At 35.5% G+C, this 14,725-nt stretch overlaps 1 protein-coding gene across 1 annotated transcript in view; it reads left to right on the top strand.

Annotated features, from left to right (window-relative positions):
- Positions 1 to 7,457, top strand: part of EAF2 (ELL associated factor 2) — a 38,790-nt gene extending 31,333 nt beyond the window's left edge. Inside the window, exons 5-6 of the mRNA XM_030329910.1 lie at positions 1,297 to 1,557; positions 6,403 to 7,457. Coding sequence (XP_030185770.1) covers positions 1,297 to 1,557; positions 6,403 to 6,434 — 293 coding nt within the window. The 3' untranslated portion in view covers positions 6,435 to 7,457. The remainder of the gene's footprint in view (positions 1 to 1,296; positions 1,558 to 6,402) is intronic.
- The last annotated feature ends 7,268 nt before the right edge of the window (positions 7,458 to 14,725 follow it).

Here is a 14,725-nt window from a genome sequence, read left to right as displayed (position 1 = left end):
CCTCCAGCTAGCAGTTGGAGTCCATGAGGCCCTGGCATAGTGCCCTGGGGCTGTCCTGGCAGATGTCGTCATTGCTCACCGTGAGCTCCTTGGAGTGCTGCTTGGCCTTGAGCACCAAGGCTAGGGGCTCACAGCTGGCCACTGGCAGTTTGCAGAAGCTCTTTGCAGAGCAGCTAACAGGCCTGCATATGCCAGTGGGTTGTCACTGAGGTGCAGTTCACACAGGATGGGCACTGAGTGCAGCATGTAGGGCAGAACCCCACAGCCAGCCTCCATTAGGCAGCAGTTCTGGAGGCTGAGCTTCTGTATCTTGGAGGTGGGGCTCTGCAGGCCCTGGAGCACCAGGTGCAGACCAGCATCACCCAGCTCTTTGGTGTAAAGGCTAAGCTTGGTCAGGGAGGGGTTGGCCTAAAGGGCAGAGGTAATATCCTTGCAACACACCTCTGTGAGGACCCTGTTGTCCAGCCTGACCACCTCAAATTGCTGAATCAGAGAGGCAGGAGCTCTGTCCACCCAGCATCACTCAGCTGTTCACGCTGAATGTCCAGATTCCTGGTTCAAGGCAAAGTGGTTTTTTTGGCTGAGCCACTTTATGCCAGGGCCAGAAGCCTGTTGTACATTTAAATGTATACAGTTTTGTCAATTATATGTCAAAAAAGCTGAAAAAAAAAAGAAATTCATCTGTAGGTATTGCATTGCATTATATATATTTTAGGATAAGAGGAGTTGGAGGATTGTCTCTGCAAAAATAGATTTTCATTTTTATAGTTTTAAGTTTTCACATTCTTTATTTTATTTGAATTACATACATATTTAAGTATAATGGTATAAAAATGTAGTATTTCGATTTAGGCACTGCCTATGTCTTTTCATTTTTCCCAACATTGAAGTATGGCTTGTTTTGGTGGTAGAGGAGCTTTTTAAATAAAATGCTTTAGGGGTGCCTGGGTGGCTCAGTCAGTTAGGTATCTGACTTCAGCTCAGGTCATGATCTCAAAACTCATGGGTTAAGCCCCACTTTGGGCTGTGTGCTGACGGCTCAGAGCCTGGAGCCTGCTTCAGATTCTGTGTCTCCCTCTCTCTCTACCCCTCCCCCACTCACATTGTCTCTCTCAAAAATAAATAAACATTTTAAAAAATTTAAGTAAAATGCTTTAAATGCTCTAAATGTATATATATATCTCATTTATTCCTCATCAACAGTCTCTTAGAAGCTAACACATTCAAAATTTACTTTATTTAATATCTATGTTTAATATTATTTATTTAACCTATTAATTTCTGCTTTATTTTCAGAACTGAAGGCAGAAGCTAGTCTAATGGACCAGATGAGTAGTTGTGATAGTTCATCGGATTCCAAAAGTTCATCATCTTCAAGTAGTGAGGATAGTTCCAGTGACTCAGACGATGAAGAGTGCAGATCCTCTCCTTCTGATCCAGGGACTTATATCTCAGGACATCCTGTCATGTCTACCATGCCACAGTGCAGGATTCCTGATATGGATGCTGGCCGGAATAGATCTCATGACAACAGTGGCCTTCTGATGAGTACTTTAAGTGAGTATATGTAAATATGAGTAATTGGAAAAGTAAGAATTCACTGTGGAGCCATAGTGATTATGATCTAAAATTTGGATTAAAAGAATAAAACTCTTTATTCATTTGGTACTATGGTTAATCATTACCTGTTTGTTGAATCATTCCCTTCCTTTTGACACTGTGACATTGTGTCTTATTGGTTTTTCTCCTGTCTCTCTCGATACTTTTCTCTGTCTCCTTTGCCAGTTTAGAATCTTCTACTCTCATTAGAGCTGGAGTTCCCCAAGCAAGGTTTAATTCTAGGCCCTCTTTCCTTTTTCCACATTCTTTCCCTAGGTAATCTCCTCCATATTTTTGTTGTAATCAATACTTACATATAGATAACTCGTAAATTTGCATCTCTGACCTGGTCCTCTGAGCTCTAGAAACAGATAGGTCCAACACCATCTTTCAGGAAAGGTATTCCAAATTCACTTTGTCCAAAAACCAACTTATAATCATTGGCTCACTGTGTTTCCTCTTAGTGAAAGGCAGGATTCATAATAATACAATCCAGAAGCTAATTGTATATAAGGATTTACTTCCTCTACCTTTTTTGTAGCATAGTCAATCCATCATCAAGTCCTATTTATTTTACCTCCTTAATATTTCTCAAATTCATCTACTTCTCTGCATCTCCACTGCTATTACTCTAGTTCAACTTACCGTATTTCTTGCATTTCACTCTGCAGTGATGTTCCAACTGGTTCACCCCCTTATCTACTCAAACCCAGTTTTGAATCCATTATGTATATTTGTAGCCATATTGCTCTTTTCATAATTCAAATATAATCTTGTCACCCCCTCCTGCTTTAAACTTTTCAATGACTAGTACAGTTGAACCTTAAGCAACACAGGTTTGGACACTGCAGGTCCACTTTACATGGTTTTTTTTTAATAGATTTTTTTTTTCAGTACTGTAAATGTATTTTCTTTTCCTTATAATTTTCTTAACATTTTCTTTACCTTGATTTATTATAAGAATATAGTATATAACACATATAGTAGTATATAGCATACAAAACATGTGTTAATTAACTACTTATATTATTGGTAAGGCCTCTGGTCAACAGTAGTTACGTTGTTGCCGAATGAAAAGTTATATACAGGCTTTTCACAACAGAGGGTCATCTCCCCTAACCACTCCCGCATCAAGTGTCATTTGTAATTTCTTCTATGGTAGAGACAAAACATCTTAACATAATGGTCTTGCTTTTTTGTTCTAGTAACCATTTACCTAATTTTTGCCAATATACTCAAACCTTTCACACCCATATCAGGGCCTTAAACACTGCTTTTCATTCGGCCAGAAACACTTCCTTCTTTTCATGTAGTTAACTTTTTCTCCTTTAGATTACAGTTCAAGACACACTTTGTCAAGGATACCTTCCTGACAAGGTCAGATCCTCCTTTTTGCAGAACTTCAGAGCAATATCTTGCTTATGTCAATTGTCATAATTATAATTTATATCTTTTGTGGTGATTTGCTTTCTTCTGAAGTTTAAGCTGCAGGAGGAGACCAGTCTTGTTTATTTTTCACTTAACATTGAGTACTAGCACCTAGCACACACCTGATACATAGTAGATGCTCAATAAATACATTTATTTATTTATTTTTATTTTTTTAAGTTTATTTATTTTTGAGAAAGAGGGGGAGAGAGAGAATGAGCAGGAGAAGGGCAGAGAGAGAGGGAGACACAGGAATCCGAAGCAGGGCTTCAGGCTCTGAGCTGTCAGCACAGAGCCCACGACTCAGGGCTCAAACTCACAAAACCGTGAGATCACTGACCTGAGCCGAAGGTCAGGTCAGAATGCTTAACCGACTGAGGCCACCCAGGCGCCACCACTCATAAATACTTTTTAACTAAAAGCATACAGGGTTGATACTCTCAGGAGGGAAATGGGACTCTATGTGTATTAAAGCTAATCTCCTGTGTTAAGTAATAATGATAAAGAAAACGACTGACTCTAGCTAGCCGTATAACAGAACAGATCCAGTTTCATTCTTTTGCATATATTTGTCCAGTTTTTCCCAGCACCATTTATTGAAGAGGCTATTTTTTCCCCATTGTATATTCTTGCCTTCTTTGTCATGATTAATTGACCATATAAATGTGGAGTTATTTCTGGGCTGTCTATATCTGTTCCATTGATTATGTGTCTATTCCTCTGCCAGTACCATACTGTTTGGATTATTATAGTTTTATAGTATATTTGAAATCTTTAATGAATAAATTTAGAATTGAGAGGAGCAAGACAACCATTCAACACACCATGTCAACATTTTTATCTTTATTTAACTTGTTGAAATAAGGATTAGAAAGCATTCATATCACTAATATGTTTTCCAAAACAAATACAAAAATCTTTGTGAGGTAAAGATTTAAATAAAGATATAACAACTATTTCAAAAAGATATGTGCACCCTATGTTTTTGCAGCATTACTTACAACATTTAAAGTAACATTTAAAAAAATGTAAAGTCTTCTTTCAGTTTACATAATAGTTCATTAAATTTCAGTAAATTTTAAGTCTGTGCAAAAGAATAGTTTATAAAACTGAAATTAGGTTCCAGCCTTAAAATTACAAACAGGTCTTCCAGGTACATGAATATACTAGTGGACTTTGAAAAGCTTTGCACAATGTGGTAGAGTTCTTTATTGTGTAAGACTTGTTCCTACATTGTAATACATTTAGCATTCCTAAATTCCCCTCTCACTAAATGCCACTAACAATCTGCAAATCATCCAAACAACACTTCAAATAAATTTCTGTGCCATCTCTAAGGGATCAGTATTGCTGTCATTGAGAACCACTGGCTTAGGAATCTGAATGCATTTGCTATGGGTAAACTCTTTTTTCCAAGTCACAGTTACCATTTTGATTGAAAATATATTTCCTTTACTAGTATGTCATGTTCAAAGGCTAATCTGGATACCTTCAAGTCAACTGAATATTTTAACAGCACGGTGATACTATGCATATAACCCATACAGCATGAAGTCTATTACAAAAGTAGAACTCGGGACATTGGGGTTGACTTAAGAAACTCATACTATGGGGATCGTGTCAAGTTGAACATTCTTATGCCATACACTAGTTGTGTAATAAATGGAAACTTAATCCTTAAAAATTATAAAATGGTCATGCACAAAAGAAGCTTTAGCAGATTTCTTTATCAAATAATGTAATAGTTCTGGAGTTCATGCAGTGAACTGAGCTGTCTTGCAACAACTTATATATGGCCTAGAAACCACTTCTCTTAAACTGGGTATTAACTTCAAAATATGCCAGCTTTTTGTTGATTTTGGACTAGTTTAAAAATACAAGAATATTTTTAACCATTGTAATTTACTACCCAAATGATATTATCCAATTCCATACCTTCAAATAAACCCCTGCAGTCAGTGACTCCCAAATCTTTATTTCCAGCTCCAACCTCTACCATGTCAGACTTATATAGCCAATTGCCCATAGCATATATACTTGAAAATTTACTAGGTATCTCAAATGTGTCATGTTGAAAATTGAAGTTGTAATTTTTTCACATAATCTTGTTCCTCTGGTATTTCTCATCTCAGTAAATGATACCACCATCCAGTTGTTTAGATCAGAAATGTCAGGAGTCATTCTTCACTTTTCTCTTTCTCTCATGCCCTAAATCCAATACTTTTGATAGTCCTGTAAGTTCTATCTTTATATTTTAATCCTGACTGCTTAGCACCACCTCCACCTGAGCCACCTGAATCAAAGCCAGTATTATTTCTTATGTGAGAAACTCTGATACAATTATAGTGTATTATAGTGTATTCACTGATCTAAAACAGTTCAAGTCAATTGTCTGCTTAAAATTTTCTGATGACTCCCATTACATTTCAACCAAAACCCAAAGTTTTTATCATAACCTAGAAACCATGGTTTTCTGGACATCTTCCTGACCTCATTTCCTATCATTCTCTTCCTCATTCATTCCACTTCAGCCAGCAAACACAAGCATGCTTCTGCCTTAGGATATTTGTATTTCCTGTTCAGGCTTGACAGTACCTGCCCTCCTTCCACAGTTTTATGACTTTCTACATTTGGATCTCTGTTCAAATGTCACCCTTCAAGGAGGCCTACCTTCTGGACAGTACCTACTCTCCTTCCACATTTTTATGACCTTCTCTCTACATTTGGATCTCTGTTCAAATGTCATCCTTCAAGGAGACCTGCCAACAACTATCATATCTAAAATAGCACCTTCCACCACTCTTCCATCACTAATCTTCATTTTTTCATAGTATTTATCCCTACTTGACATCATATTATATATTTGTTTGTTTACTGTCTGTTTCCCCCACTGGAATATAAATTCCATTACTGTAAGCGCATTGATGAATTACAAAAGGAACCAATGATGAATTACTCTTAAAATATACTACTTAATGTTTTGACTGAATTTGATGTAAAAAAATTATGTAACTTTTTCACTCTTCAAAATGATGTAGGCTGATCTAAACCACATTTTTTTCTCATTTCCTGATGTAATTAAATCAGTGGGGTAAAAAGAAAAGTGGTGTTGGTATGTGAAAGAAGACTAAAAGAGATGCCAGGTAATACTAAAACTATGCTGAAGATTGTTTTCTTTACAAGCAATATTAATTTTTCAAATTACTAATGAAGTGACTAAATTATAGAATAAGCAATCTGATTATTAATGACAAAATGCTAACTAAATGGGATCACTCGGTGTTACATTTTGTATATTTATGTTCATCCAAAAATAATATATTAAATATGAAAATATTAAATAATTACTACAGTTTTGCTTTTTTTTTATTTTAGGAAATGATTTGCAGCTGGTGCTCAGGAAGTGACAGTGATGACTGAAGAAACTTTCAGCTATATATATAAAATTTGTAAGACGTGGGATAATTTATATTAAGAGTAAAATTCCTAAGACTGAAGAAAAGTATCTTAACTTTTGATTATAAAAGAAATTAAATTTGATTCAGAATTTTCAGTTGATATGATATTTTGACCTTTTCTGAGTACTAGCATTTTCATGTGCATTCCATTTCCAAGGTTTTACAGATGAAAACAGAATTTAGGTAATTTGCCCACATATTGTTAGTTGACAAGTGGCAGATCAGGTGTTCTAGAGTTCAAGTTCAATGCTCTGTTTTATCACACTGCTGTCTCCAATTGTGAAATGTCAAAACAATTTATTTATAATGGTTTTAATTGTATCTCTGAGCCTTTTAATATGATAATCCTTAGATTTTGGTTGAAAATATTTAAATTCTTAACAAAATTAAGCTATAATTTAGAATAAAAGTAAAGCTAGATAATTGTTTTAATGAAACTGTTTTTGTATCTCATAATTTTTTTAATTTGCTTTTGAGAGAAAAATAAGCAGTTAAGTGTTAAGTAGATAATATTACATCTGTAGTATTTTTGAATTTGGGGGAAATGATAAATATTATAGTTGAAAGCCAATGACCATAGCAAGTTCTTTTTTTTTCTTTTTTTCTTTTTTTAAGTTCTTTTTTTTTAAATTAAACTTCACTTTTTAGAGAAGTTTTAGGTTCATAGCAAATTGAGCAGAAAGTACAGAGAATTCTATATACTCCCTGTTCCCCAACCTCCCCCACTATAAACATCCTGCACCAGAATGGTATGTTTTTACAATTGATGAATCTTACATTGACACATCATCACCCCAAGCCTATAGTTTGCATTAGAGTTCACTCTGCATTGTACATCCTATGGGTTTTACAGATGTATAGTGATATGTATCCACATTGTAGTAGTATACAAAATCATTTCGCTGCCCTAAAAATCCTGCACTCTGCCTGTTCATTTATTTCTCCCCCACCCCCAACCCCTGGCAGCCACTGATCTTTTTACTGTCCCCTTAGTTTTGCCTTTTCCAGCATGTCATAAAGTTAGAATCATACAGTATGCTGCCTTTTCAGATTGACTTCTTTCACTTAAATATCCATTTAAGTTTCCTCCATATCTTTTTCATGGCTTGATAGTTCATTTCCTTTTAGTACTGAGTAAACATTATATTGTCTGGATGTATCAAAGTTTACTTATTCACCAACCTACTGGAAGAATTTTCCTTGCTTCCAAGTTTTGGCGATTCAAGTTGAATAAAATTTTTTCATAATTACCTCTTACCATAGGAATTTTGTAGTTTATTTTTTTTTTAATCCTTACGTTTTGGTTTTAATCTCTCCTACTTTCTTCTCTCTCTCTCCCTTCTTCTCTCTTCAGCTAGTCTATTTGTATATTCATTTTTATATCTTTTTTATTCATCAATACTTATCTAGAAATACAGCTGTATCATTTATTACTTAACTAAAGCAAGCTCAAAGAATATTACTCAGCCATCAGAAAGAGTGAAATCTTGCCATTTGCAACAATGTGGATGGAGCTCGAGTGTATTATGCTAAATGAAGTAAGTCAGTCAGAGAAAGACAAATACCATATGATTTCACTCATATGTGGAATTTAAGAAACAAAACAGATGAACATACAGGAAAAGAAAAGAGAGAGAGAGAAACTATAAAAGACTCTTAACTATAAAGAACAAACTGAGGGTTGATGAAGAGAGGAAGGTGCAGGCTGGGCTAAATGGGGGATGAGCATTAGAGAGAGATTTGTGATGAGCACTGGGTATTGTATGTAAGTAATGAATCACTAATTCTACACCTGAAACCAAGTTTACCATGTATATTAACTAACTAGAATTTAAATAAAACTTGAAAAAAATAAAACAAGCTTGAATATTTAAAGTAGCTAGTAAAACAAGAATATCATGGGGCGCCTGGGTGGCGCAGTCGGTTAAGCGTCCGACTTCAGCCAGGTCATGATCTCGCGGTCCGTGAGTTCGAGCCCCGCATCGGGCTCTGGGCTGATGGCTCAGAGCCTGGAGCCTGTTTCCGATTCTGTGTCTCCCTCTCTCTCTGCCCCTCCCCCGTTCATGCTCTGTCTCTCTCTGTCAAAAATAAATAAATGTTGAAAAAAAAAATTAAAAAAAAAAAAAACCAAGAATATCATTCTAACATAGGAATACAAATTATAATGGTTTTTGCTGAAAGTCGTTATGCTGAGATTTCTTTGACTAGTGTTTACTCTATCAGAAATGAGTACATGGTGGTATGAGCTGATAATGCTGGCTACATTAACAGTATGTTCTCAAACTATACCTCTTGTAATCAAAACAACTCATCCTCTCTTCCCCCTATTATTTCCCCTGTAAATGAAACACGTTCTTAAAGACTTTTTTTATAGTGTGAATACCTAGAGTATCATTCTCTATACCCTTTAAGGATAAATATAAGTACAATAAAACCTTGGTTTGCAAGCATAATTAATTCTGGAAATATGCTTATAATCCAAAGCATTTGCATATCAAAGTGAATTTCCCCATAAGAATAATGGAAACTCAGATGATTCGTTACACAACCCAAACTATTCATATAAAAATTATTACAATACTGTAATACAAAATAATAAAGAAAATATAAAATATACAGAAAAATAAACAAATTAACCTGCACTTACTTTCGAAAACCTTCATGGCTGGTGTGAGGGAGACAAAAGAGAAGAGGGTTATTGTATAGGATGGATTTGACTGTCACTAACAGAATCACTGCTATCTATTGGCTCAATGGAATCTTTTTCTTTTCATACAGCTTTAACAGGGAACCTATCCAATGACAAGTACTTGCTTTTGCCTCCTTTTGAGGATTTCACAGAAATGTGATATTGCATTGATGATCACACAATCCCGCAGCAAGAGAAAGAGAAGAACCATTGGCTTAGTTGTGATCATGTCACATTTTACGTCATGTACTACTCATATTGGAAGACATCTCTTGTTTACCAAGTTAAAATTTATTAGAAATGTTTGCTCATCTTGTGGAACACTTGCAGAACAAGTTACTCACAATCCAAGGTTTTACCGTAGTTTAAAGAGGAATGAAATAATATCTCCCATGCCTCCGTACCTCCTCTTTGGATGTGTTTTCAGACATTGAAATGCAGGGAGCTATGGATGAGACAGATTCTCAGATATGAGGTTCTCTGTCAGAATCATCTGATGATCCTGACATGATGCCAAGTAAATATCTTTTCCCCATCTTCATTGAGATATAATTGACATATAACATTGATAAGTTTAAGGTGTACAATGTGATGATTTGATACACATATATATTATGAAATTAATACTACAATAAGGTTAGTTGACATAAGGACATGTCATGTTACTTTACCTGTTCTGAATGGTTTGATGAAAATGATGATGATATAAGCATGCAAGTAGGAAAAGTAAGTTGGCTACAAAGGAACAAAAATCAATGGGTTTGAACCATTCCATAATACTATGCTAAAACACTAAAGTTGGGAAAGCTGCACCTGCACAAGGATATGAGTGTGACCTATAAATAGTTTATGCATTAAATGTCATCCATAATTTGGTAAGAAAGCGTTCTTAGACATGCCAGAATTTGCGAATTATATCATTCACATATAATTCCTATACTTTCCAATTTGTTAAGAGATGGGTCAAAATTAAGAACTCAAGAATGGAAAAAACAATTCATTGAATCATTATTTATAATAGCCAAGATATGAAAACAACCTAAGTGTTCATTGATGGATGAATGGTTAAAGAAGATGTGCACATACATAATGGACTACTACTGAGCCACAAATAAAGAATGAAATCTTGCCATTTGTAGCAACATGGATGGGCCTTGAGTGTATTAAGTGAAATAAATCAGAGAAAGACAAAAAAAAAAAAAAAAAGAATGGAAAAAAAAAACATCATAACAATATTCTAAGAAGGTTGATAGCTCTCCTACCCACCCTGCCCTCATGAAGGGGACTCACTCAGTTTGTGGGAGTAGGGGACATTCATGCCCTGCAACATTTTATGAGGAAGTGACCTCACAGATGCTGGCCAGTGCAGAAGAGCCAAGAGCTTAGCCCTACTAGCCTGAGGTTGTAATCCTAATTAGGGCAATGACATTTGAGAATAGGCTATGTGCATGCACCAAGCTATTCACACACTCCTGACTAACCCTAGGGCTATGTACATGTGCATAAGACACTGAAAAGGGCCTGATGAAAAGCAAAATCTGGAAAGACTTGAAAACAGCCTGAACTTTGGACACACTCCCCCATACATACAGATCCATCAGCAAAGGACAAAGCCTTAGTGATTCAAAATGTTTGACTTATGAACTCTGCCCAAACTTGGACTTTTCTGAGTAAAACATACTGCTTCACTTCCACTTTCCAAATCTCACTCAGGTCTTTCTGGCCTAGACCCATCTAAAGAATATGATTCTTGGAAACACGTTCCTAGTTTAAACAAACTTGACAATAAACAACCTAAAAACTGGGAGCAACTCAAATGTCCATCAACACAAGAAGAAGGAAATGAACTGTGGCATATTTGTACAGTGAATTCTACTGAACAATAGGAAAAAAAAACTTGTCACAGACAACGAAATAGACGAGTCTCACAGTCAAACACAAAGAATACAAATAGTATTACTCCATCTATGTGAAATTCAAAACTGACAAATCTATGGTGATAAGTCAGAATAGTGATTACTTTGGGGAAGGAGGGTTTGGCTGGGAGACAGAAGGGAAGCAGCAAGTATTATTCTAGCACTGAGGTGCTAGAAATACATATACATATTTTATATTAAGTGGGTGATGGTTGTGTAGTGTAAAAAAAATTACATTGTGTAATGTAAAAAATGGAGTTTTACACTTAAGATTTGTGCATTTTAGGTTATACTTAATTTTAAAAGTCCAAAAAACAATATAAATAGAAAAAATATTTGCAATGCATAATAATATTATTATAATATGAATGGCAGACCATTAATATCAATAAATATAGATTTATAAACTTACAAGAAGGGGTAAAACAACTCGCTAAGAAATGAGCAAAGGAAATGGATAGGCAGTTCTAAAAATTATAAAAACATACATTTTTAGCAATCTCACTTCTAGATATTTATCCTTTAGATATATTTGACTTACATAAAAGGTTATTATGACAGTATTATTAAAAATAGGAAACTCAAAACAACCTGGATATGCATCTTTTAGTTAGTGATTTTTGGAGTTATTTATATAGCCTGGACACAAATCCTTTGACAGATATATGTAATATGAATATTTTCTTGCACTCTATGAGTTGAATTTTCACTCTTAATGCGTATTTTGGTGAACAAAACTTCTTAATTTTAATACTGTCCAACATATCAATTTTTTTCTTTTATGGTAATGTATTTTTATGTCTTATTTAAGAAATCTTGGCATATGCCACAGAGAACATCCCACAGAGAACACAGAGATGTTCTCCTATGTTTTCCTCTAAAAGCTTTATTTATTTATTTATTTTTTTTTAATTTTTTTTCAACGTTTATTTATTTTTTGGGGGACAGAGAGAGACAGAGCATGAACGGGGGAGGGGCAGAGAGAGAGGGAGACACAGAATCAGAAACAAGCTCCAGGCTCTGAGCCATCAGCCCAGAGCCTGACGCGGGGCTCGAACTCACGGACCGCGAGATCATGACCTGGCTGAAGTCGGACGCTTAACCGACTGCGCCACCCAGGCGCCCCTAAAAGCTATTTTTAAAAAGCAGATCCACAATCTATATAGAATTGTTTTTTACCTATGGTGTAAGATAAGGGTTACAATTAATTTTTCCATATGGATATCCAGATTGTGTTTATTTATTGAAAACCATTTCCTCCACTGCACCGCAGTGTCATCTTTGTCATTAATGATATCTCAGCACACGTGTATGTCTTCTGAACTCTGTTTTGTTCCATTGTTGTCTTACCTAGCTTGGTGTTGATTCCACAGTGTTATAGTTATTATAGTTTTATAACAGGTCTTATATTGGGTAGTGCAAGTCCTCCACTGCCATTCGTCAAGACTGCCTTTGCTCTTCTTGGCTTTTTGCATCCCTCTATAAATTTTTTAAATGAACTTGTCATGTTCTACACTCACAAAACCTATTGGGATTTTGTATTGAAACAATAGGTTGATTTGGAATATTGACATCTTTATAACATGAACTTTCTAAGTCATGAGCATTGTATGTGTCTTCATACATAAATCTAAATACATCTAAATACATATTTAGATCTTCTTTAATTTCTTTCAATAGCGATCTATAGTGTTTAACGTTGAGGTCTTGGACATTTTCATTAGATTTATTGCTAGGTATTTTTATGCAATTATAGCTAATATCACTTTTTAAATTCCCTTTTCCATTTGTTTTTGCTGATATTTAAGTATGATTTATTTCTGTGTACTGACTCTATATTCATACACCTTGTTTAACACGTTCTCTTGTAATTTCATATTTGTCTCCTCTCTCTGACTATATCAGTATTTATTATTTTACAGCTTCAGTCTCCTTTCTAAATATGAGTGTAAAATATCACTGCTGTCATAATCACTGAGACCCCAAATATTTTTCACTCTTATCACTGATATTTCAGATTCTTCCACTGCCATTATCTCTTTTGTGTCTGAAGAGTTTGTGCTGATTTCTATTCAGGAATTGCTTTCTCTTTGATTTTTTCTTTTTATTCTTCTGTCTGATTTCAACTTAGCAAAAATGAGACATCTTGATATATGATAGAAAGGGCTCTAGAATAGGCCACAGGAAGCTAGAGTTCTAGTCCTTGTTCTGTCCCTTCTGAGTTCTTTCATAATATTCTGTAAGCTAGGCTGGGAGAGGGATTTCAAACCAGTGTTCCCTAAATTCCTGTCATAAGAATTATTAGAGGTGCTTATTAAAAACAGAGGTTCTTCAATCCCTACTCAATCTATTGAAAAAGAATTTTCAAGAAAAAGGCCTGCAAATCTGTGTGTGTGTACACATGCATACATATATACATATGAATTGTTCTGATATATATAGAAACATTATATATATATGAATGAAAAAATATACATATGAATGAATTACCCAACATCACTGTCACCATCAGGGAAGTTTAGTTTACATAGGACAAGATTAAGATTCCCTCCATCTGTGATATTATTTGATTTTATGAATCTTAGCATTGTATTGCCATAATCAAAAGAAGAATTTCATCTAAAGAAGAAGAAGGAGGAGGAGGAGGAGAAGGGGAAGAAGAGGAAGAGAGGGAAGAGGGGGAAGAAGAAGAGGAAGAAGAAGAAGAAGAAGAAGAAGAAGAAGAAGAAGAAGAAGAAAAGAAGAAGAAGAAGGAGAAGAAGAAGGAGGAGGAGGAGGAGGAGAAGAAGAATCAGGGGTGCCTGGGTGGCTCAGTCGGTTAAGTGTCCGACTCTTGATTTCAGTTCAGGTCAAGATCTCACAGTTCATGAGTTTGAGCCCTACATCGGGCTCTGCGCTATCAGCGCAGAGCCTGCTTGGGATTCTTCTTTCCCTCTCACTCTGCCCCTCCCCTGCTGGCTCTCTCTGAAAATAAATAAATAAACATTAAAAAGAAAGAAGTATCAGAAAACCGATGCCAATACTCTGAAGTTTGGTATTTGGAGTACCTAAGAGCACAAATAAATCAGAGCATTGCATCTACAGGTGCATTACATCTCTAGGTGCTCTGCCAGATCAAATGCTATTCTTAGAGGTATATGGCTGGAGCAGGGGGAGCCATTGATATAATCAGATCTTCAAGGTATCTTAAGGCTAACTTGACTAGTAACTTATGACTGTTTTGCATCCAGAGTTATAACCAACCTAGGTCAGGAAAAGCAATACTTTTTGAAAGAACAACTACAGCTTAATCATTAATGCCACAGTCCAAAATGAAGCTGAACTCTGGGTAAAGGTTGGTGGGAAAGAAGGGCGATGCAGAGTATAATAGAAGCTGAGAAGACATGGTCAAAGTCTGAGATAGAGTTTAGAGAGGGAAGGGTAGAGTTTATTCTGGCTTTATTTGTCAACAAATTACTCATAGAGGTAATGTATATGTGCTGCCGAAGCGAGCACTCATAGAGGTAATGTAAGAATTCCGCAAGACATAGAGTTCTAGGTTCTCTCTTATATTCTCAAATAAAATAATTAATTCTCCTGTTTTCTGACCTTCTTGTTAGTTTTATCCTCATTTTTCTTATAGCTCTCTCAGTTTT

Source organism: Lynx canadensis, chromosome C2 (genome assembly GCF_007474595.2).
Source record: "Lynx canadensis isolate LIC74 chromosome C2, mLynCan4.pri.v2, whole genome shotgun sequence".
Taxonomy (NCBI): Eukaryota; Metazoa; Chordata; class Mammalia; order Carnivora; family Felidae; genus Lynx; species Lynx canadensis.
The sequence above is the reverse complement of the archived record's forward strand: the minus strand, read 5'-3'. Positions and strand labels throughout refer to the sequence as shown.